The sequence below is a fragment of the Medicago sativa genome, chromosome 3, assembly GCF_051527215.1.
Source record: "Medicago sativa cultivar Bolivia chromosome 3, Bolivia_mono, whole genome shotgun sequence".
In the NCBI taxonomy this organism is placed as follows: Eukaryota; Viridiplantae; Streptophyta; class Magnoliopsida; order Fabales; family Fabaceae; genus Medicago; species Medicago sativa.
In genome coordinates, this window is record NC_140751.1 from 87,970,682 (window position 1) to 87,995,569 (window position 24,888).

The 24,888-nt window shown below is 32.6% G+C and overlaps 2 protein-coding genes and 1 long non-coding RNA gene across 4 annotated transcripts; all 3 read right to left on the reverse strand.

The window, feature by feature from the left end:
* Nucleotides 1–3,045: 3,045 nt before the first annotated feature.
* Nucleotides 3,046–7,902, reverse strand: LOC146941520 (GroES-like zinc-binding alcohol dehydrogenase family protein). The gene is made up of 6 exons (XM_085755322.1): nt 7,524–7,902; nt 6,866–6,974; nt 6,677–6,768; nt 5,895–6,153; nt 4,052–4,195; nt 3,046–3,326 (listed from the first exon to the last, which is right to left on the reverse strand). The coding sequence occupies exons 1-6, from the start codon at nt 7,865–7,867 to the stop codon at nt 3,234–3,236; spliced, it is 1,041 nt and encodes a 346-aa protein (XP_085611448.1). The 5' UTR covers nt 7,868–7,902; the 3' UTR covers nt 3,046–3,233.
* A 3,496-nt stretch (nt 7,903–11,398) lies between these two features.
* LOC146941521 (uncharacterized) lies at nt 11,399–11,873 on the reverse strand. The gene is made up of 2 exons (XR_015032408.1): nt 11,752–11,873; nt 11,399–11,591 (listed from the first exon to the last, which is right to left on the reverse strand). It is a non-coding gene; the product is annotated as an uncharacterized LOC146941521 (long non-coding RNA).
* A 5,071-nt stretch (nt 11,874–16,944) lies between these two features.
* Nucleotides 16,945–23,123, reverse strand: LOC146941522 (uncharacterized). Of its 2 annotated transcripts, XM_085755314.1 has the most exons (8): nt 22,522–23,123; nt 21,433–21,509; nt 21,124–21,292; nt 20,102–20,190; nt 19,841–20,005; nt 19,658–19,735; nt 17,894–17,997; nt 16,945–17,170 (listed from the first exon to the last, which is right to left on the reverse strand). In XM_085755314.1, exons 1-8 carry the CDS (start codon nt 22,823–22,825, stop codon nt 17,065–17,067), a joined length of 1,092 nt encoding a protein of 363 aa, XP_085611440.1. In that variant the 5' UTR covers nt 22,826–23,123; the 3' UTR covers nt 16,945–17,064. The 2 variants fall into 2 exon arrangements, with proteins under 2 accessions (XP_085611440.1, XP_085611441.1); XM_085755315.1 differs by lacking the exon at nt 19,658–19,735.
* Between the last annotated feature and the right edge of the window lie 1,765 nt (nt 23,124–24,888).

Below are 24,888 nucleotides of genomic sequence, written 5' to 3' on the forward strand. Positions count from 1 at the left end.
GAAAACACGGTTTAATCGGTCAAACTGTGTTTTAAATTGTAGTTTTATTTGTGTTAGGGTTACAAATAAATTTAGATTATTAAAACTACCACAAATAAAACTAGTACTAAAATTGTTATTATGGATGAAAATAATACGGTCTTTAGTTTCGTTGGTTAAATATTTTGACATTATTATTTTTGCCCCACCAAAATGTTAGTGCCGGGTCCACCCCTGCATTAATTGAACATGCCTGCCTAGTTTGAAAGGAAGTCTCTGAAAGGGAGCAGATTCAAATTGCTTGATGAAAAAGTCGGTCAATAGATTCATATAGATGATAGGAAGAAGATGGAAAAAATGTGCTTGTAACTTCTCACGAACTATGCAACAATCAATGTCAATATGCTTGGTGAGTTCATGAAATGTAGGATCAAAATCAATGTGCCTATCAGATCGACTATCACAGTAAAGAAGTGTCGGAGAAGTAAATGGAACTTGAAGATCCTGCCACAAATAGGTGAGCCACTGAATTTCACGTGTAGCAACTAGAGCTCAATACTCCGCTTCTGGGGACGATTTTGATACAGTGACTTGCTTCATTTAACTGAATCTTATATGAAATGGAAATTCTTGTGAGCATGACATCATCTACATAAACCATCAACGTTGTAAAGATAGTAGAAGTTCTTCTTATGAATAAGGAATGACATGATTTGGATTGAATGAAACCAGTTGAGATTAGAAAACTAGATGGTTAGGAGAACCATTGGTGACTTGCTTGTTTTAAACCATAAGAGATTTCAGTAATCTGCAAACTTGACTAGGATTTGAGGAAGTGACACCAAGAGGAAGCTTTATATAAACCTGTTTATTATTGTTGTGTGAATCCCTTTGCTACTAAACATGGTATTTGATCTTGTAAAATCTATCTACAACTAATAGGTACTTTACCTGATGGTAAATCAGTCAAAATCCAAGTTTTATGAACTTCAAGTGCCTTCAATTAAGTGTTCATAGCCTTAATCCAATCTTCGGATTTTGCAACTTGAGTATGAGTAGTGTAGGTTTGAACAAATGCAAAATGGCTAGGACGAGGTGTTTACGAGAAGAAGAGATGGAATGATAAGAGAACATAAGAAATGGAATATAGAATGGACTTACCTGATTGAGATTTTGATTGAGCTACTGATTTGTCAATGTTCCAATGAAAATTTTGGATATGCAGAGGAGCTCTATGAGTTGTAGAAGAATATAGCTACAATCTGTACTATATAGAATGAGGAGAAGGGTATTTACAAACATCAAATAAGTTTCGCTTCTGCATACATTTTAATATTTCAAGTTTAGCATTAAAAAAACGTCGTGACAAAAACAGTTTTGTTTATTTGTTTCTTTGAAATCCTTTAAAGATGATGACTTATAGCAAAATTCCATTATAAGAAATATACTTCATCTTGTCAAAAAAAAAAAAGAAATATACTTCAACATTCTTTTTTTTTTTTTAGAAGCTATACTTCAACATATGTTATCAAATCATCGTCTCTTGATTACATCTAGAGCATATACGCTCCTATTCTCAATACAACTGTGTATTACAACATGACAATAATTTTTTTCTTTAAAGGAAGTAAACAAACTCTTCCAAATATCAAATATTGTGCATGCCCTAGAAATATAGAGGGTTTTTTTCTTAGATATGTTTGGATGAATGGTTTTTTTTCTTCCTGTTTTTTGTTACATGGATAAAGGGTTTTGAAAGGTAGAGAAAAGAGAACTTTTTTTTAATTAATGACACACTATTAAATACATGTTAGAATGAATTAAATGTAATTGACATATTATATGATCATCTATCATAATATTCTTAAAAAAATAAAATTAAAATCAAATATATATTGAAATATAAACTCAGTCAGTCCTCCAAAATTCTCCCCTGTAAAACCCTATAAAACTCAACTCCAGATGTAAAAGCCTATAAAACTCAACTCCAGAATATAGGCTCAAAATTATGAAAATTGCTGTTGACACATTTGAAAAGGCTGTGGCATACATGTAAAATACGGTTTTGCCCCCTCGGCAGTTAACTGCCGAGTAATTTAAAACCGGCTGCAGTTAACTACCGAGGAAATCCTCGGTAGTTAACTGCCGAGGAAATCAGACCTTCTCTTTTCTTCTTCTTCTTCTTCCACTTCAATCCCTTTTTTTTATTTTTTCTTTCACAACCAAAAACTTCACTTTTTTTTTGAGTAAAAACCAAAAACTTCACTTTTCTTGTATGTGGAAATTCCCAAGGTAGCATAATCGTATTAGTTATTTGCATTGGATATTCATTGGATCTATACCGAGAAATACACCATCATGAGGCAAATCAAGTAGCAGGATTTACAGTTTTAGTTATTAAGTTTTTTTTATTCTGTTCCTGTAAATGCAAATAACAAATTTAGAGAGAAAGGGTATCTTGAAACGATGGAGAGAATGAAAATACAGATATGATAAGAAGCTTTTCTAACAAATAACAGTTGAACTCTCTGAAATATGTGGTAGATATCTTTCAGAACCACAAACTTCACTTTTCTTGTACGTACAAAACAGCAAAGCAGGACTGCTATAGATCAATTTGGAGAAGTTTGTGGTTGCGAAAGAAAAAAAAAACAAAGAAAGGGATTGAAGTGGAAGAAGAAGAACAAAAGAGAAGGTCTGATTTCCTCGGCAGTTAACTACCGAGGATTTCCTCGGTAGTTAACTGCAGCCGGTTTTAAATTACTCGGCAGTTAACTGCCGAAGGGGCAAAACCGTATTTTACATGTGTGACATAGCCCTTTCAAATGTGTCAACAGCAATTTTCCAAAATTATAGGAATAGATGGAGTTATTTGCGGTAACAGGCAGTAAGGTTCACACTACAGGTAAACTGGATATTACAAATGTGGGGATATTATTTACTAGTTCCTTGCTGGAAAAGTGACCGTAACGCTTATTATTAGGAACTATTGCTGCATGTATCCCACCAAAAAAATTATAATAACTTTTAACAGATAAAAAAGAGGGAGATGTGCAGCACGTGTGGTGACCAAATTGCAATTCGAGTGAATCATATTACCATTATTAGTAATAAATAGCATCTATTCTACAACAGTTTGGCAATTATTTATTTGGTTTCCTTTTGTATACTAACATCTCCTTGTTCTCTAATATGGACCTATGATGTTTGAGTGCCCAGAAGATATTAGTCAAGCATAGTTTTAGCAAAGATCATCACAGCTTAGATCTTGTAATTTTCTCATCGAATACAATCATCACCTTCCCTATAGCTTTCCTATCTCTGATGGCAGTGAAGGCGAGGTTGGCCTGCAACAATAAGAAATTGTTTACACCATCGTATAATACTAGTCCTCATTGAACATCAATGGAGCATAGAGGCAAATGATACAAATTACTGACTAATAGTTTCAACTCTCAAAAAGATAGATGTGTAGATGATAATTCCAACTGTTATAATGACCCAAGTATACAGTATATCAAATTTAAACTAAAAAAATAGGGAATAAAATAAATAAAACCAACATAATCCATAAAATATTTCACCAAAATTTCAAAAACTAATGAGAATAGAAGGATATATGAAGTTAATCATATTTACTAATGCCCATTGGTCATTGATGTCACAAGTCACAAACTAACATATCATGTATTTAGATAAATGATTTGTCATCTTCAAGTCTAAATTGCAAGAATATGTTATAACTTTTCCAACTTTCCCACTCTAACCACTCACTAATTTTAACCTGGTCAAATAGAACCCCAAGAAAATGAACATTGAACTAAATATTATGAGACTCCTATTACTTAAGTCAGCACTAAACCTGACAGTAAACATGCTGATTTATCCCAAAAAAAGAAAAAAAAATTTAGTAAAAAGTGAACTATCTAAAGCAATAGTTTCCTTTAAAGAGTTACAACAGTAGCGAAATCTCTTTTAACAAATAGTTGAAACCTTGAATGTACATTGAATTTTAGAAAAGAGAAAGAGATACACAAATTATTAGAACGGATAAGACAAGGGATTTTCTGACCTCTGACAGGCCGTAAGAATGAGAAATGTGAACGGAAATCAAGCCTTTTGCCAACCAAGACAGCAGCTCCTTGAGAGAATCTTCAAGAACAGCTGGGCGATGTATTTTGTAACTACCCCAATAAAGTCCATGTACTGTCCAATTCTGCCACAGTGATTTTAACAAACAAAAAGGAAAAATAAGCAACAATTACTTCCAGCTATAGCAGAACTAACATAAGAGGAGTGCTATGGACACTATCTTTCTAACACTCTCTCTAACACTCTTCTCTTATTGGATGAAATCCATGTAGGTCTCACACTTAGAAAATGGATCCCACATAAAGTGGTGAGACCCACATGGGATTCACTCAATAAGAGAGTGAGTGTTAGAGAGAGTGTTCCTAGCATTTCTCTTAATGTAAATATGCAATGTGGGCAAGGGAAAAAAAGCAGCCAACAAAAGTTTGCAGATCCAAAGATCTCACTAGTTTAGTTGGGTTAATAGTAATATTTTCAGCCATTAGAGTATTGTAGCGATTTAATCACAATGGTGTTTATGTATGTAGTTTAAATTAGGTTCTAAGAATCAAGGATTTAGTCATATGTATGAGGTAACAGCCTTTTCTTTTATTTATATGGGATTTTACATTGCTTTTCAGGGTTGATTATTTGTATTATCAAACAAATGCTGAATAAAGATGAGAGAACCCTACCCACCTAGGTATTCAATATGTTTCTTAGATGTCGTGGTCTTTTTTCCTTTATTGTCTAATGTAGTCTTAAACTTATGTCATTGATTAGATAAGCTATCTGTAAAGCCAGCCAGATAACTAAAAATTCCCCAGTCTCAGCTCTCAGTTTCATCCTTTTTCATTATATACCAAATATGTAGGTGCGTGTAGATATATATCACAACTTTGGAATAGACCCATAGGTCAGTTGTTTCTTAGTGATGAGATAGAAAAGGACTACATCATACTGGCATTTTGTTTGGCTTTTGGTTTTGTGCTGCTTTAGATACATAGCATAAAGTAACGGTAGTATTTAAGCAGGAGCTTTCAGCTTCACTATCTAAAAGGAAAGCAAATTAATTCACAGTTCAACATGTTGCAATAATACATGCAGGCTGTTAGTTTTTTCAAGGTTAGTTAGGGCAGCCAAAATCTAGCAAACTGTGAAGCGGCTGCTTTTAAACTTACGCTGTATATATTGTTTAGTACATATCTATTTTAAACTACTCTTTGACAATTCAAAACTACCATGTTTAGTACATATCTATTTACTTATATAAACTGTCTACAATCAGTATAGCATTTCCTGCTCAAAATTCTCTTCCCATTTATATGTCATTTTTCGTTACATTAATCACTTCCCTGTATATTTTTCAGCATTGATTTTCACTTGACAGTGGCGTATAGTTTATTTCTTTTTCTTTACTGTTGTGTGTTAACACCCTTGTCAGCAAATCAACAATGACTAAACGGAAGCAACATTAAAATAAATGCACAAATTGTATGGGTCTGCTAGCCCTACTACGGGTGCATGTAACTGATGACATTATTTTGGAAGTGGGATATCTAGTTGTTTACCGAACAGCAAAAGCAACAGTCATGATATGGTATCAATCATTGAAACGAAGAAAGAAGAGATTAAATCAATGTTGATGAGAAATTGTCATATGTGGTCCCTCGATATCCCTTCCCAATTAATTCCAAATTGATTATCATAGAATGTGATTTTAAATTCAAAATCTATGTGAATAAAGCATGATCAGATCAAGCAACAAACAATCAGGCATGAAGTTATTTAGTGACCAAGCAAGACAAGATAATAACATAGTCCAAAATCTATTCCTGATGTACCTTAACAAGAGCTATGTTAGCAGGGATGACAGGAATTTCTCCACTTGCAAACCCAATTATTAGAATGTTCGCTCCCCATTTCAGAAGCCGCAAAGATTCTTTCATGAGCTTGCCTCCTACTGGGTCATACAGGACATCAATCCCTTTAAGCCTTTTGACCTTAAGGAACTCTTTCACACTCTCAGTCACATTTTCATTACCCAAGTCCACCACATGATCAACACCCATTGATTTCAAGAGCTGCACCTTTTCAGCTCCCCTAAAACCAGATTATGCAAACAAGAAACACTCAACTCCAACTTTCCAAGGGATACCAAGTTAGAGTTTAAAATGCGAAATCTAGAGCATGTTTGAATAAACTTTTCAAAAAACATCAATAAAAAAAAATGTTAACAGAAGTCATGCATACCTGTGTGTATTTAAACAAAAGTTTCTCGTTATTTAAGTTGAAATTAACTTACTCATCTAAAAAATTTCAGAAACTCTCATTTAACCTACCCATAAAACAACTATAACTTTACAAAAACTTTTGTGTAAAGAAAGAACCCAAAATTCATTTTAGCTAAGCGTACTTTTGATAGTAGAATATGTATTATCGCGTTCCGATGTGATTACACCGTGAAAATTAAGAAGCTACAGATTGTAGCAGTTGCTAAATGTGCTGCTGCAACGTGAATGCAAACATACGCTAAGAAGCTCATGGGAGCTAGAAGCTAATCCAAAATGAACCCTACTCAAAGGCATAATGGCATTACGCGCACAATACAAAAGGAGAAGAGTACCTAGCAACAGCAATGACAATAGCCCCACATGCTTTTCCAATTTGCACAGCTGCAAGACCCACACCTCCTGCTGCACCTAAAACTAGCAATACCTACAAACAATTCCACAACCCACTTAACCCCACCAACAAACAAAACAATATACACATTGGCAAACAACAAGTGAAGTGAAACAACACTAGATCATACCTGACCAGATTTCAACTGAGCTCTATGAACAAGTCCAACATGTGAAGTGCCAAATGCCACAGCAAGTGCTCCAGCAGCAACCAAATCACAACCCTCCGGCACGCGAAACCTTCAAATTCAAAGAATTTACAATTTCAAGAATTTACAAACGTGACCTAACGAAATAAAATTTTAGATACTCGTTTGGATTCACTTTTGGCTCCCAGAAGTGATTCTAAAGACTTGAGATTGATTTTTGTATGTTTGGGAGTTCTCGACTAGAATCCATTGTAACTTAAATAATGTTTCCTTCCAAATGTGATTTTTAGGCTCACAATTATTATCTGAGATGTGATATTCAAACACCAAAATACATCCATCGTATATGACATTTTATATGTTTATCTCTATCTCTCGTGCTTTTTATCATATACAATTTACAAGCATTTCAAATGTACATATAAAAACCAAATGACATCAAAATGTTGGTGTCAAAACACCATTTCTCCATTATTTAACCCATTTTTACGTGAATATGTCTAAATCTAAATCATGTTAGCTTAAAATCACTTCTAATTAAAAATCAATTCTACAAATTCAAATCAATCAAAATCAAATTTTGCAACCATAGAACCAAACACACACTAAATAAACACGAAGAGGAGTATCGGAATCTCACAATTGAGTCTGATCAACAACTACATACTGAGCATAAGATCCAAGAGCAGCAAAGGAACAAACAGGATCCCCAACACGGAAATTGGTAACATTGGAACCAACGGAATCAACGATGCCTGAAAAATCGGATCCAGGAATGAATGGCAAAGGGGGTTTCTCCTGGTACTTTCCAAGAATTTGCAAGTAATTAGCGAAATTCAAGCTTGTGGCTTTGATCCTAACTCTAACTGATGTAGGAGAATCCAATTGAGGGATTGGGTGATTCTTGGATATGATTATTGGGCTGTTTTCGTCTTCGACGCTCACCGTTGGGTCACCCAATTTTCTGCACAAAAGTGCTTCCATTTCAACGCGCGTTTTGTTCACTCCGATTCTGTTATTATGTAATGAAACTGTGCAACGGAAAAAGCCACAACCAAATAAGGCACTACGCTGGTAAGGAAGTACTCATCTTCTGAACGTCAACTTATTTTTTCGATAACTACGGTCAATTTTTTTATTTTATTATATTTAATTAATAATATTATTGTTTTTTTAGATAAAAAAAAAATGATATTTATTTATTCAAATTGATAGAGTAAGCAAGTAATAGAACACAAATGGTTAATCAATTCATGTGTTAAACAATTTTTTTGCGAAACTTTACTAACACTCGGAAGATCGTCGAAATCACGAAGGAAAAACATATCTACGTGAAAATCATGTATTTAGATTAATGATTTTTCTATCATATGCAAATTTAAACATGTTAAAAAGTTCAAAATAGGAAGAAAAAGATGAGGAGAGTGATTTAGAGTAAAAGATTAATCCAAAATGATTCTCAAGAAAGAAGATGAAAGAGAGAACCTAGAGAGAGAAATTAGAGCAAACATGTTTTGATAGTTTTTATTTTAATTTTTGGTTTGTTAAATTACTTCTACTTAATAGAATCATTTTTTTACAAACTATTTGATGTAATTGTATTCAAAATACTATCATAAACGATTTTTTCACACGTTTTTCAGTCATGATTTGAACTATGTTTTGTTAGCAAAAGTCAAACCTCTTCGACTAACATATTTATAATATATTTTTTAACTTTATTTTTGGATTCAATATGTTTTTAATTCTTATAACTATATATAAAAAAAGTGTTTGTAGGGCTTTATCGTCTAAGATTACCTTGTAGAATAACGAGGAAGATGTGTTTTCCTTTTTTTGGTTACATCAGAAAAATAATGAGGACAATGTATGGATTTGAGAGTTTAATAATGACGATCTTAAAGAAACTTATGTTATGAATTGATATCAAATCTTGAAGTTGTAGAAGATTCTCTAAATGATTGCCTTTTAACTAAAATTAATGTAATCCGCAAAGAAGTGCATGCAAACTTTAACATCGCCTCTATGCATGAAAGCATGTACTTTAAATTAAGGCAAATGTTAACTTGTGCCCTCAAGGGCACATGTTAATTAACTAATTATAGAAATATACATATCAAAAGTCGTGTAGTCAACTTCTTAAAAGTTAAAATATTATGTTTTCCAATGTAAATTTACTCCTTTTGGGTTCCTTAACATGTGCCCTTAAATTAAATATTCAACCATTTGTTTTTTGATTGCTACATTGCTCGTAAATCATGGTCAGGTGTACTATCTTGATTAAGGATAAGTTGTGCATTAAGAAACAACACATTTTGTCATGTGGTGTAATTTATAGGTTTGGTATCTCATGGAAAGAATTAAAAGATTGTTTTTGTTTGGTTTGGTTAGCTTGTGTGTGACCAATTTAGAAGCATAAAAGTCATGTAATTTCTGATAACCACGATTATCTATAAGGGTCACCTATTGAAATTAACTATTTCTTGTGGGTTTTGCTAAGTTTTATGATCAAGTGACTTCTTATAAGGATACTTGTTAAAGATTCACAAAAAGAAACAATTTAAAAGTTTTTTGTTGAAAGAGTTACCTTTAAAACTTTTAGGGATCGTTTGATGACCATGATATAAAGATAAGATATGATACATTTATCATATTCTGTTTAAATCTCATGTTTAATGCACCAAAGAGATATGATAAAATAAATCATTTTTCTATCCTATTCTAATTTGCCTTTGTAATTTTTATCATGAGTATAAATTGGGTTAAATATTATCCTGACATAATTAAAAATTCATTCTCTATTTATTAACATTCAGTTTGTAAAATGTTGTTATTCCTTACTTATTTATAATTAATTACATGCCATTTTTAAAATATTTAATTAATTATGAGAGTAATTTCTCATTTAATTATAATAAAATAATGATATCATATTTGTTAGGAGAATGTTAACCAGTGCCCTAAGGGCATTGGTTAAGCAACCAAAATAAGTAAGCTTTTAATAAAAAATAGTGTAATTATTACTTGGTCAATTGTAACAGCTTACTTTTTCCAAGACAAAATTTTTACTTATGGATTCATTAACCATTGCCCTTAGGACACTGGTTAGGAAGACCCTATTTGTTATCATGTGCACATCAAACACAGATTAATACTTATCATATCCATATCATATTATGTCTCTATCCAACTCTATATCTATCATGTCTCTATCATATCTTGACTATCAAACAGACCTGCATTAAATGTATCATTTTCTAAAACGAAAACTTTATTTTTGGTTTTCTTAACAAATGCATGAGTGTCATGCAATTGTTAGCATTAATCTAGGCTAAATGCATAGGTGTACTCTTTTTTTTAGAGAATCTAGGCTAATACATACTCGTTGATGCTCCTTTTAACTAGGAGCTCATTTTTGAAAAATTCATTCTCTAAAAACAGAATTATGTGCCTTTTAACTTTAAACAACAGAATTTTTTTCTTAATACCTCTCTCACTTTTTTATGATGCTCTTGTTTTGTTCCTTTTTAATTGTTTCATTTGCAGGATAAACATGTTCTTATTAACTTGTCATTTTCAAAACTAAATTATACATTAATTATTTGTTTTTGTCAATATTATCTTTAATTCTTTACTGCAAAGAGAAAGTAGATAGAATCTATGGTAAATTATTAAGGTTATTAAAGAAAAAAGATAAATATTTTTATTAAAAGTAACAAAATTTATTGATTGTCTTTTATGTGTAAAAAATATTACTCTCTCCGTCTCATAATAATCGAGTTTTTTTTCTTCTCATTTCACATGTATTAAGAAAAAGTGTATATGTAAAAGTGAGAGAAAAAGTTCCCATAAGCATAACTCAATTGACAGGGATATGCATTATTATATGCAGGGGCTGGGGTTCGAACCCCAGACACTCCACTTATATATGAATGTGACATTAATTACTGAGTAGAGTTATAATTTGAATAAAGTTATTAATATTGTATTGATAAATAAAATAAATCAATTATTTTGATACATATTTTTTTTTTTGCAAATGCCTCGGTTATTTTAGGACGAAGGAGTAAAATAAACTAAAAAGGAACAGAAGAAGTAATTTCCATAAAATCATCCAACCCTCCCTTTCTTTTCCAAGTTAGTTATTTTTTTCAAATAAATGCATAGTTTGTATAAAATAATGGTTTAACATAAGCTTTTCTAAGTTGAAATTATTCAAATCATTTGTGGTCTATAGTCACAATGTATATGAAATAGGGGAATGGATCCTCTCCAGTGACTGGAGGGTCCAGTGAAATCTCAGCCTTTAAATCAAAATAAATCCTTGAAAATATAAATGTTTAAAACTTGAAATTATGAGAGATAATAAATTTAATGGTGTAGATTCCCACACTGCAGAAAACAGGAGAAAAATACACTGGAGGAAATCCCCTCCCTATGAAATAGTCTTATTTTGATTAATTATTTTATATGTATAGATTCTTAATTAATTATTGATTTTGTAGAAAAAAAATGTAAAAACGATAATAAGCAAATTATTAATGGATCAGAGAACGCTTGAATGAGATTTTTGTATCTCTTATAACTTCATCAGAGGTATTGAGTTCGAATCCAGCAATATAAATGCAATATCTACAAAACTCTTGATTGAAAGTATTGTCGTCCATTGTGGTCCCACCCAGATAAGGAAGCAGTGCGTGAAGTATACCTTGTTTAGACAAAAGAAGAAAATCAAATTATTAATAGAGCATCATTTCTTAGTTTGCAAAGGGCACCCAAAATCTCAGTCACTGCCCTGTGCAGATGCTATAGCCGAATGTTGGATAATTATCTATAATAGTGAAGGTATAGTTAAAATACATACTTACAAAAGAACCTGAGGGATATATGATGAATTTATGAGTTGATTGAGACATATATACATAGTAATGGAGACAGCAGAGAAAGAAGGAGCTCCCCTTCAGTCCAAGCACATATACATAGGGATCAATGCAAAACATACATCTGCCACTTCATTCATATATTCATATATAGTATTAACTGATGAATTAATGAGTACTCAGCAGATACAGTGGTCAATATCCCATATATATGCATGGGCTGAAGGAAGCCCCTTCACTCTCTTTCTCTCCCAATCTCACACTTGGAACAATCTGCTCTGCTGCATCACATTATTGATGAGGGGAAGGAAGTACTGTTGTGTTTGATCGATCGGTATTATTATGTAATTTCTGGCAATTAAACCAAGGTCCTTTATGAGTCTATTGATGAAAAGGAAATTGTACACACCCGCACGCAAAATATGGAACTTGGTTTGTCATAAATATCAACGTGAATGAAAGAAAATCAGATGACAATATAGTTTTCAAAAGTATATATACCAACCCTTTTATATTTTAATTAATGTAATTAATTGTAGCAACTAGCAAAACCAATATTTTTCAAATAAATTTTAAGACACCAGAAAAATGAGAAGACCTGAACTATACTGACAGGATGATGACACGAATGTATGTTAGTTTCAACATATTATTAGGCTATGTAGATGTACCATATAAATCCAGTATCGATATATCTATATAGTAGAAAGGAAAATAGCTGGCATGAAACATCAAGTAAAGAAAACACTAACTTTTTTTTTTGGAATGAAGAAAAAAAACACTAACTTTGAGAAACACATAGCCATACCAAATATAGAATTGTCATGGTAAACATACCAAAATATTTTGAAAAATAACCAAAAAAAAGTTATTATGATTATACATTTATTTACTAAAACACCATCCGATCACTATTATAAACAAAAGTATATTTTTTAGATTCATTCAATATAATACACTACATATATCATTTATTAAATGAAACTAAAAAATGAATTTTTGCTTATAATAGTTATTGGATGGTGTATTTTGAATGACCCAGAATAGAAAATAAACTTGAACCTGAGTAACTAGGACGAATTAAGAACGCAAAGCTCAGAGATAGATGCTGCCAGAAAACCTAAGCTGGTATGTTTTTTTTATGGATATCAGTGCTGTGATAGCTCAACAGATGAAAGAAAACGTGTGTTATAAAGAAATCAATACTGTATATAAAGACCAAAAAGGACATGATGGAGTAACGAATTAATGGCCAACAATGGAAAGGAGATACATTATTATTAATAATTTTATTTATGCTACTTTTATTTTCTTCAAAATAGCTGCAAAAGTCATAGACATGATGGGTCAGTGTCCCTACTTGAAAGTCAGGCGAGAAGTGCATATACTAAAAAAAGGCGGGAAAGTGCACAATATAATGAGGGGATAAATAAATTTCACTCACACTCATACTTACATTAATGTTGCTTTAACACTTTCTTGAATCCAAAAACTACTGCACTCCTTAATCCTTATAAACTGTTAAGTTTCACAGTGTAACAGGGCCATCCCTACTTATAAATACAAGGGTCTTGCTAACTAGTGGACAATGAGTGCCCTAGAGGTATGAGTGAAGGAATTCATAAATAGCAATTTTGCATTGAAAATGTAAATTTTTACTTTTGATAAAATAATAATTACACTATCTTTTTATAAAAAAAATTATCTGTTTTGATTGTTTAATCAGTGCCATAAAAGCACCGGTTAACATTCTCCTAAATATAAATGTGAAACTTTTTAACAAATGCAAATAAGTTTAATGTTACCTGCTTATTCAAGGTCACACTAACTTAGTATTTTTCAACTTAGCAAGTACATATAAGAGCAACATATATATATATATATATATAGGTTTTGCTAGAAGCCACCCATGAAGGTGTCTTCTAGCAAATGCTAATAGAATAACTTGTTAAAAGACACCTTCATAAAAGGTGTCTTCTAGCAAAACCCTATATATATATATATATATATATATATATATATATATATATATATATATATATATATATATATATATATATATATACTCTCTCCGTTCCAAAATATAAGCAAAAATTGGTCAACAAAAGTTAATGTATTTAGTTCAAAATTTGTATCAAATACATCAACTTATGTTGACTCATTTTTGTTTACATTTTAGGACGGAGGGAGTATATACTAGATATCAACTTTCCTTAATCATCAACTTTCCTTAATTCTAACAAATCATTTAAAGGGAGATAGTGTTTGGATTCTGCAGTGCAAAGGATCCAAGCTGCTCTACATTGTGCTTCCTTAGCTGTTCATTATTATACATTTCATGGAGACCATCCATAAATATATGCAGTTGTCCTTTTCATTCCTTTCATCAAAACTGCATAAATAACCAGTAATGTTTGTCAGAGTACTACCTTACATTACACTGTCATGGTCAGTGCACGTGCATTGTGCTCAATGACAGGCTTGCATTGCAGTCCATTTTCCAAGTAACTTCAATTTCATTCCCATTTGGGATCTGATGTTTACTTACACAACTGGTTGGTTGAGGACTAGAACTATTTCTTTGGCAACATTCCACTCCACCTCACCGATACAGGGTAACTACCACAACAGTAAGGTTGTGCTCAGAACCAACCAGCAAAAATTAAGGATGTGTTTCTGAAGAAGAAAAGGAAAGTATTCTACTAGTTATTATGTATTTAATGATTGCCTTTTTATTTTTATTAGCTCTTTGTTCTAATTTTACCATAATTGCATTTATTGTACTATTAATCTATCTATGTAGTAATAATTTTTATCAAAATCCAAAAATTAATTACACTGTCAGGTTTTATACAAACCATTGAAAAATTTAGTCACACATCTAGTAAAATAAAGAAGTGTTTATTGACGATCCATTTAGGCTGGTCTAGTGGTGTTGATTTGGAACCTTGGAGTGTGTTCAACTTAAGGTCTCTGATTCGATTCCTCCCGATAACAATTTCGGTGGGCTAGTTCGTAGCTTTGAATGGGACATCACAAGTGGACGGTGGGATTGGACCCTTTAGATTAGTCGGTCTTTGAGCAGGATACCAAGTTTTCAAAAGAAGAAAAAAGAAGTGTTTCTTGAACTAAAAATAATAATATTAAGAAGTGTGTTTACCCGTAGAGGGTAAAGAGACTCGCAATGATGGTGGATCGGTGGAAGGAATTCTCCGTGAATGGAGGTGGAGGCCAAAACTCGAGGTGGAGAGGATGGTGATAAGACTGTACTTGCAAACACTTCGACGATCAAGTCAGTATAAGCTCGAGATCAGTGTTAGGATTAGAATGCGACATACCTTGTTAGTTTTGTGAGGCCATGCTTATATAGTGAATGTGGTATTAGAGCTGATGGACGTGGCATTCAGCTTGACCAAACTCAAAAGTTTAGTCCTGATCAAGAAGGTTAAAGTGTTTATGGTTGTTGTCAAAATCCAACACAAACTTTCATGGTTATGTCAAAAACTAGATTGAGTTCGATCTCTAATTTTTCCATTTCTCCTCTTAGAAAGTAACTAAGCAAACAAATAAATAAAAGGTACTCCCTTCATCCTAAAATGTAAGTAAAAATGGATCAAATGTGGCATTGAGCTTGACCTAGCTCAAAAGTGTTTATGGTTGTTGTCAAGATCCAACACAAACTTTCATGGTTGTGTCAAAAATTAAACCGAATCTCTAATTTTTCTTTTCCCCCTCTTAGAAAGTAACTAAACAAACAATTAAATAAAAGGTACATAATAATATACCTCAATTTTTTTTCCTATTTTAACATAAACCTTAATTATTAGTAGCATGTCCATCTTTTAGTGTAGTCAGAAAACTAATACTGGTTAGATATAGGAGCTATTAGCACTAATTGCAGTGATACTAAACATGCAATTACATAACATATGTCAAAAGTAAAACTAGCTATAGTGGTAGTGAAGCAGGGAGGGAGTACATTCAAAACTGAAGGAAATAAATGGACATATCAGAGAGGGGAGGGAGGAAGAGCTTAGAGCTCCCACCAAAAAAAGGTGATGAGTAAAGTCATATATGCAAAGATGAATGTGGCACTTTAGGTGGGCAGGGCCAGGGGGGTCAAAAGTTTCATTGATGAAATGAGGGAAAGGAAGGATAGGCAATGAATAATGTGATCTCCCACAATGACACAGTGGGGAGCAGCAGTCAGACCACTAATGGACCACATAAGATATGGATTTGCTAAAGTTTAATCTTCTGCTGATTTGGTTAACATTTTAATTCCAAGATAAAGTTTGAGTTTTGAGTACTGCTTTTGCTTAATCATGTACTTCATGGTTGTCGGTACCTTAGTATGGATAGCCATATCTATGCTTATGTTGAACAAGTTCCATATATAGCTAGAAAAAGTTAGCAAACTCCAGAATCTAGTACTGTAAGTTATACTGATACAGGATTTCTAAAGAAATAGAAGTTAAATATAATAAATTCCGGTTCCACAAAATGAACAAATAGAGAAAATTAGCAATAAGAGATGTAACTCTGTGACCCTAATCAAAATTACATTAAAGAGTCAACATATTCACATATAGTATGAAACCAATAGAACGTTGCACAAAGAGTCAAAGTAAATTGCCATTGTTCTCAAATTAAAATAGAACAAAATTAAATTGGAACGAAATGAATAACCAGAATCCGGTTCCTGTTTGAGTTGTGTCCTTGTCTTATCTCATATTTTTGTCCCATTTTTATTTGACAAGGTTAGATCCCACCCATTGTGTTTGGACCAGTACAGGTAGTTAGAAAGGATCAGGTTCTATATACACCCCTAAATCAAGTCACCACCTAACGAAATACATCAGTCATTGTTGATATTTTTGAATGATTACTGAATTGACAATGAAAGTGGTCCTTGTCCCCCATAAAACCCACTTTTAGAAATAAGCGATGTAATCCCAAATATACACTTTAAAAGCCTTAATGTTTATCACAATTGTTATCATGGATCGCATCTCAAAGCATAATGATTGTAGATGACAATAATTCATTAATTCATTATCATCATGAGGTGAGAAATGAATATTTTGAACAAGAATGTCTATAATGTATATCAGACCTCCTTGCAGTTTTAATGAAAAAGAAAGAAAAGAAAGGGTAGAAGAAAACTAAAGAAAACTTTGATTGAACTGCCATAAACTTATTTTTATTTTTTATTTCCTTTAATCTCAAATTCATAGAATCCATCCATTATTACTAAACATTTGGACGGAAAATTTTACTTTATAGCGCAATAATGCGATCTCAACAGAACTGATAAAACAAACTTGTTGATCCATCTCCAAAGGTCCGCAGATGAGCAGGTACTACCAATGTCCTGCACACCGGGCAAGTACATTCTCTCTCAAACCTGGGAAAACAAATTGGTAAAGACATGTTATGAAAAGATTATTTTGAACAATCTGAATAATTATTCTATAATATAAAAGAAGGTTAATGAAAACAAAACCATGCCATAGACTCAGTTTTAAAGTTTGGGGAAATCACATTTCTGGTCATTAGGTCCAAAGCAGAGAGTGCTATTTATTACAAATTTATTAAAAATTCATTTCCATAATTGATACATTATCTTCCATAACCAATTACCTCCTTCCCTAATACCCTATTCTCATGCTCCACACAATTATTAGCCACATTTAACAATGCAACACTTAGATAATAATGAAAACCGAAAAGCATACATAAAGAAATCGGAAACTATCAAGAAGCAGGATTCAAGTCTAATAAATAGTCTGAGGATGCATAACAAGCAAGGGTTTCAACTTAAATTAGTAAATAATCACAAGTTATTTATGCAAACCATTTTCATCTTCTGAATTTATTAATAGACCACTGCAATATCTAGCAAATATATGCCAAATTTTAAGTGTAACGGAGAAGTAAACCTAAAATAATTATGTGGACAACAATTCTGATAATCAATTGAGGCAATTTAGGGGATATGCCTTATACTGAAGGCGTCCAACCCAAATAATTATCTGTTACTTCTAAAAACCTATAGTTTATTTGTCTTAAATAAGAAGTAAGTTTTCGATTTAAAATGTCTAAACATGTAAGAAAACTATGAACTAACCATTCAGATACACACTCCTCGCAGAACATGTGTCCACAGCGAACCACGATAGGAACATGCATCTTCTCTTGGCATATAGCGCACATATCACCAGCAGCACGTACCTGCATTTAGATACTCAACTTAGAACTGCCGGTAAAAAGACTAGTGAAAAAAGTCTTCCATTATACAAATATTAGTATATAAAGAATAGCAGCATTAAATAACAAAAGGGAGGTCAATAACAAACAAATAATAGAATAAAGCCGTGTCGATGTTTCAAAGACCTCCAGCTCTTCCACATAATCATATAAAGAATCCTTATGAAAGTATACATTATCCAAGCACTTAAGAAAATGAAAGTATACATTATCCAAGCACTTAAGAAAATAAAAGAAAACCACAATCCAACAAAGCAATGTAAAAGCAAGAACTGTCCCAAGTAGGATGCTTGAATGGTTAGTTGAGGGAGGTTGAAGGAGTTCCAATTAGGAAGTCGTTCAAACCTTAAAAACTAATGTAACCACTGTTTACAAACACTAATACTCGACTGATAAAAAATGTTAAGAGTTTCACATTGGATGAGATATGATCTAAAAATGTGTTTATAAATGGTGGGTAGTCATCATCTTACAAGTCGATTTTGTAAGAATGGGTTAGGCCCATCCCAAATTCTAAGATGGCATCACAGCCTATCCAAGATCTGTTTGGGCCACATGCTATCAGATCATCGCTATCGAGCCACGCACCAGATGCCCAGTCCTAGGTGTCAGTAAGTGTGTTAAGTGTCCCACATTGGGTGAGATATGACCTACAAATGTTTATAAGTGGTGGGTAGTCTCATCACCTTACAAGCCGGTTTTGTAAGGGCTTGAATTTTTAGTTTTTCTCCTTAATTTGACACAATTAAATGCAAACAAGGCATGCCACAAAGATCTTCCCTCCTTACTTCTAAAACCTCTATAAGCTGACTCGGCAGAATTTGCTCCAAATTTGAAGCAAGAGTCAGGAATCTCGAAAGATCACAAAAAGCTTAATCTACATATACAAACAAGGGCAACATACAGAATACATGTATAGAAATAAATTAATTCTTTACATGTATAGAAATAAATTAATTTATCAAACCAACAAGTAAAAACTATGAAGATTGGAATAAAAACCGTAACCAAATAAGTGGCATCCACAAAAAAAGTATACAAAAACCTTACGTTTCCCTGTCCCTTGATAAGCATTTGAAACTTTGAAAAGCTTTCAGAAAAAAGATGAGGCAGATGAATATAGTATCATATTCTTTTTTTTTTAAGGATCCCTTCCCAGTCCCCACACCATCCATAAAAATGCTGTTCTATTATAGAACACAACTACCATGCATACAACTAAACAAACTGAGTGTCATGATGACACAATGCATTATGGAGAGAATGCAAGCATATTCCACATCTTTTTACTATAACCGAAGACTGTTGCATTAATTTATCGACTTCAAATTTCAGATTAACAAAGTATGTTGTGGGCAAAGAGGTAAAGTTAACTCCATTTAAGTATATAATTCCTTTATTTGATTGCATAGATGAAGATTTGAAGGAGGGACACAGGTCCCTTATCTTAAACCTCTAAAATTTGCATATCCAATTTTCAATAACTTTTATAGATTGTGTATGCATTGAGAAAGCTACAGTGTCAAAGCGAAAAAATGCTATTGAAACAAAGAAAGAAGAAGCATAATTAAGATTGCAATTATTCAGATCCAGATTTAATCAGATCATTTTTCAGAATATTTACCTGTTCTGATGTAGCATAAACACCATAAAGAATTTCGTCTTCTGATAATGCTTTTAAGGCAAAAAGTAAGCATGTCACCTAATAAACATATAGACGGGTAAAGAAAATGGAATAATTTTGGGTCGTGCACAAACATCTTTATATACAGCATAAGAAAGCCAATTTTAAAGAATGAAAGCTTACCTTCTCAACTGCAGATGTTAACTTGAATGTTAAATACAATCCTGTGATAATTGATGAGAAGAGACTTCCAAAGTCCATGTAAAAGAAAAATCGGTACCAAACTGGTGCTGGCAAGAAAGCACGATATAGCAGCAGTGTATACTCAACCAGAGTTAAGATTTGACCCTTGAAACAATTTAAAACATTTTCAGATCACTGCAACAGAAAACTATACTTGAAAACTACAGGCTTGTTGTGAAAACCAAGGAAACTACTCCTAACCCGTCGACGGAAGTTATGGCGTCTGCCATTTTTGCAGTAAATCAGCAACAAACACTTGAAAGCCATTGCCACTTGCCGCACCATTGTATCTGAAAGACAATGAATATTGTGACCATGGATACTAACCAGTAATTGTTTCTCACCACAAAAGAATTAGAATAATTGTATGCCATAGAAACACCAATATCGAGAATAGACAACACACATAAATAATACACCAGGACACTGGGGATGGGAAGATACTTGTAAAACAATAGATATGTAAAAAGATACAACTCACTGTTAGTGTCGAAAAGTACCTAAAACATTGCAGCAGCTAAGTGATTCACAGCATTATTCTAAAACAACAATTTATAGTGAAACAAAACTGCTTAAATGCAAACAGGCAAATTTGGTAAATGTTATTATGTTAATTTCTTATACACAGCATGAAAAATACTTCAAATTGGCACACAATGCAAGACCCGCAAATTTTGGATCAAAACTTAAAACATGTTTAATATTGTAATAAGTTTATTTGGATTCCGTCATTGTTTCCTGCATGGCATACAAGAGTAACATGAACCCTGAAAATTCTAAAAGAAACATTGAATCCATCAACAGCGCACACAATAGCAAACCAATTGATATATTCCACAATTTATGTGATAATATCAATTAAAATGAGAAGTGCGGTTAGATAACCAACCAATAATGGACCCCAAGTGATGCAATTGTCAGGAGAAGGTTGACCAAGTAAGCCAACCCGCATTGGCAAAGAACTGTTAACTCTACCCAAAACAAAGTTATTCAAATTTGGTCATATCCCACTGATTAAATACAAAAGACTCGTTTTACTGTACTCCTTCCACATCCTTGATATACTTTAGTCTTTAAATAATAAAAATATTTCAAAATAGAGAAGTTATGAAATAAAACTACTTACATACATTTTATGTCACTAAGCCTGATAAAGCAAATAAATTGTCTGGTGTGCAAACAACTGATAACAATATAACTGCATATATAGAATGAATCCATACCATTAACCAAAATGATGAATATTGCGTTCCCAAAAGATGGTGTTGCTTTTGGCGGAAACATGGCCAGAGGGAATAAAACATCATCACTTCCATAACACTCGTAAATGCATAGCACGTACAGCATGAACATAAAAGAGAGAGCAAGAAGAGCGGAGACTTTCTGATCTCCCTGCAAAACAGAAATCGAATTGAGCCTCTCTAATTTTTTTCGTCATCTTTTTGTGAGGAGGATGGGAGTTCAGTTCACAAGTAGATGCTTCGTTTCAAAATGAAAATTCTAAAGGACTTGCATAGTTATGGGCATAGTACCTTCAGCGCAGTATGTTTCTTGACAATCTCATTTGACCTGAACATTACAGCTGATACACCAATTGTGACAAAGAAATCTGCAAGTTTTCATACACAAATATCATACAGTTAAATTGATGGATTGGATTCGAAGGTATAACATAGGGTTTGAGTGATAAAGTGGTCATTGACTCAACTCCCCTATTAACATAACACACTAACTGCTAAGTACTAATATTTTATGTTCAGAACAAAAATGGTGGAAACAGCCGAAGTAGAAACTTAGAGGAAACTGAAACTAACTATATGTGAGAAGCAGTTCACCATGCCCTTAGACCATAGAATCACTACGCAATTAATTCAGTACAGATAACAGTTAAACATCAAACCATGTTGTTTTTATTACCTTATCAAGGAGGGATGAAGACGTTGCAAAGAAGAACAAATACACTCACAAGAAATTAGATAGCACAGATTCAATACAGTCTTCTTCACTGAGTAAAGCTTGGACATGTTTTTTTTTTTTTTTTGAAAGAAGCTAAACTAGCTTGCCAAAATTGGCATCCGGGAGAATCAAACCTGAGACCTTGAGAGGAGCACACTCCAAGGTCCCAAGCCAATACCACCAGACCAACCCAAGTGGGAGTAAAGCTTAGAGATTATCAAGTAAGGATCATTACAAAAACACGGAGCATTAACATGATGGGCCTGTTTGGATTTGCTTATTTGAGCTTTATCTACTGACATATGTTTTGTGAGAACTTATGAAAACACGTCATGACAGTTTTTCATAAGCTTTTTTATAGCATGTACAAAATGAATTTAACTTTATTTTATCATTTGCTATAGAAATAGCCTGTGCGAGCTTACACAAACGCTTATCATGATAAGCGCTTCTGCTATAAGCTACAGATAAGCTGTTAATCCAAACATGCCCAATATCTCAAAGTAACGGTGCTATGTGAGCAACAAAATGAAGTTGGTTCAGCCATATGATTGAAGATTATACTACATTACATTACATTACATTACATTACACATCAAAAACACCACAATCCAATCCAACATTTGAAGGACAAAAGAAAGAAGAGAAACAAAAGAAAATCATACATTCCATGTGACGGCGTATCAAAACAATCAACAACAAGAGCGAAAAAGGAAGAATTTGATCAACCATCTTAGCAATCTGCTGAAAATCAAACCAGGAAAAAGTGGAGAAGCTGTCGTTAACTCCACCGACAACATCAGTTAAAGGGACTAACGGAACTCTGTCCGCCGCAATAGCACGGCGAGCCTCTTCAGAGAACATCACATTCCGTGATGATGATGAAGAAGAAGAAGAAGAAGAAGAGGAAGAACCAGCCTCTTCTTGAGAAGCAGCAGCTCGAAACCGTTGCCACGTGCGAGGAATCATGATCACGTGATCAGCTCTGAAGTGAAGAATCAACACGAAGGAAAACTTGTTTCAAACCAATTTATAGTGTTATTACTAACACTTCTTCTAGATGATGATTCTGATACCATCGTGTTGAGGAAACACGACAAAATTGAAACCTACCTTAATTGATTTGACCAAGGATGTTGTTTTCTTTTTCCTTTTGCGTCAGTTTTTTAGTTTGAATTATGCGTTTCGACGACGTATAAGGAAAAAGCGTTTGCGTTATCTTGAAGGATAAGATTTGGGTTATCTGAATGATGAAATTAATTAAGATAAAGATGGGAAATAATAAAAGAGAAGGATTAATGAAACTTGGGAAAGGGGTTAGTTGAAGATGACGGTGGAACAAGAGATCAAAAGTTAAATTCATGAAACTCATGCTTTTGTTTTTTTGTTTTTACATTTCCTTGTTCTTGTTTTTGTTTTTGTCTGTGTGCGCGTCACTCCTGTCTATATTTCAACACTTTTCATTAGTTGCTCCTCGCCACGTACCGTTTCCTTCACTCGAACCCGGTCCTTCAAATATTATACAATGTTTTTGGTAGACAGACGAGATAGCAAAACCATCGTAAACTCACACACACAAAATTGAGGTATCGAGGTTCGAACCACGGTCATAACGTTCGACCTAACAATTTTAACATTTTTGTCAGTTGAGTTAAGACTTATGAGACACACAATGTTTTTCTCAAGGGATAGGGGAGATAGAAAAAGTTTATTTTTCATTTTTAAATTAAAGATATTATAAAATATTTTTTAAAGAATTAAAATAACATGTTTAATTATACTTCAATCAGGTTTTTTTTTAAATATTTTAAATTGTCTGTAAATTAATATTAAAAAGTAAACTCTGGTTTTTTTTTCTTCTCCTGAACCTTGAATCCAAACATACACCATTATGAAATGGTGGTGTATTCATTGTTATAATAAACAATTTATCATAATAGATAAATGCAAGGTCCTTCAAAAAAAAAAGATAAATGCAAGGTAAAAAAATATTATTTATAGAATTTGTTGGTTTTGACCAAAAATATTCAAGTGTTAAAAAAATTAAAATGTTTAATAATATGATCTTCAACAAAATATATTAAAAAAATAAAAATATGATCTTCAACAAAATATATTAAAAATATGAGTTTAATGGTTGTGGGTTGACGGTCCAAAACAACTTTGCACATACAATCAATCAAAACATTTAGAATCGCCACATCAATTAATGTTTTTAATTTGTGGCAATTTAAAATATTTTGATCGGTTGTGTGTACAAAATTATTTTGAACCCTCAACTCACAACCATTAAACTCTATACATATTTTATAATAAATACACCAAAATATTAAATAGTACTACTCCCTTCGGTCATTTATATAAGAAACTTTTCAAGAGAAAACTTGGTTATAATAAATACACAAAAAAAAAACATATTACAACTTTTAAGATATATTTATTGAGGGTTTAGTTTTGTCGTCCCTCCTTTTTGTACCACACTTTTCTCTTTTATACACCCTCCGGTCACTAATCAATCAATAGTATATATATAAAGTAAGGTTTTTTATGCCACGTGTCGCTTCCACGTTTATTCTCAATATTTTTTTATTTTTTCTATATTTTATTTGACATCTTATTTGACATCAAAATCTCAGCAAACTTTTGATCTTATCCACGAAATATTTTATTTAATTTTATATTTAATTCCTAATATCTTGTGTAGCCAAAATATCTCAACAAACTATATATAATACTTTCAATACTATTCATTAAATCTTCCTTTATTTTTTTCTTTCTTTTTTTTAGGAAAAGAAGTTTCAATTAGTTTTTTCATTGAGGAAAAAAAGGCTTCGATTTGTTTTTTTAACTATAAATAAAGGAGAATTTTTTAATCACGTAAACACATATTTTGAGCAGAAACTGAAACTCAAATATTCTTTTGATCTAAGCTTTTTCTTTCTTCAGGTTTGACAAACACCTATACTATTGTTTCTTTTACTTATGCTTAGATTTTTATTTTTATATATAATATGAGAGGAAACTAACACCTA

Bases quoted from the DNA above. Each gene is read 5' to 3' on its own strand.
- LOC146941520 (XM_085755322.1), bottom strand. From the start codon at position 7,867: ATGGAAGCACTTTTGTGCAGAAAATTGGGTGACCCAACGGTGAGCGTC. The intron at 6,975-7,523 runs GTGAGATTCCGA...TTGAATTTGAAG, and splicing joins GTTGTTGATCAGACTCAATT to GTTTCGCGTGCCGGAGGGTT. The intron at 6,154-6,676 runs GTACTCTTCTCC...ATCTGGTTTTAG, and splicing joins ATTGTCATTGCTGTTGCTAG to GGGAGCTGAAAAGGTGCAGC.
- LOC146941522 (XM_085755314.1), bottom strand. From the start codon at position 22,825: ATGATTCCTCGCACGTGGCAACGGTTTCGAGCTGCTGCTTCTCAAGAA. The intron at 20,191-21,123 runs GTATGGATTCAT...ATTGTCTTTCAG, and splicing joins ATTCATCATTTTGGTTAATG to ATACAATGGTGCGGCAAGTG. The intron at 17,998-19,657 runs GTAAATATTCTG...ATCTAAATGCAG, and splicing joins TTTATGCTACATCAGAACAG to GTACGTGCTGCTGGTGATAT.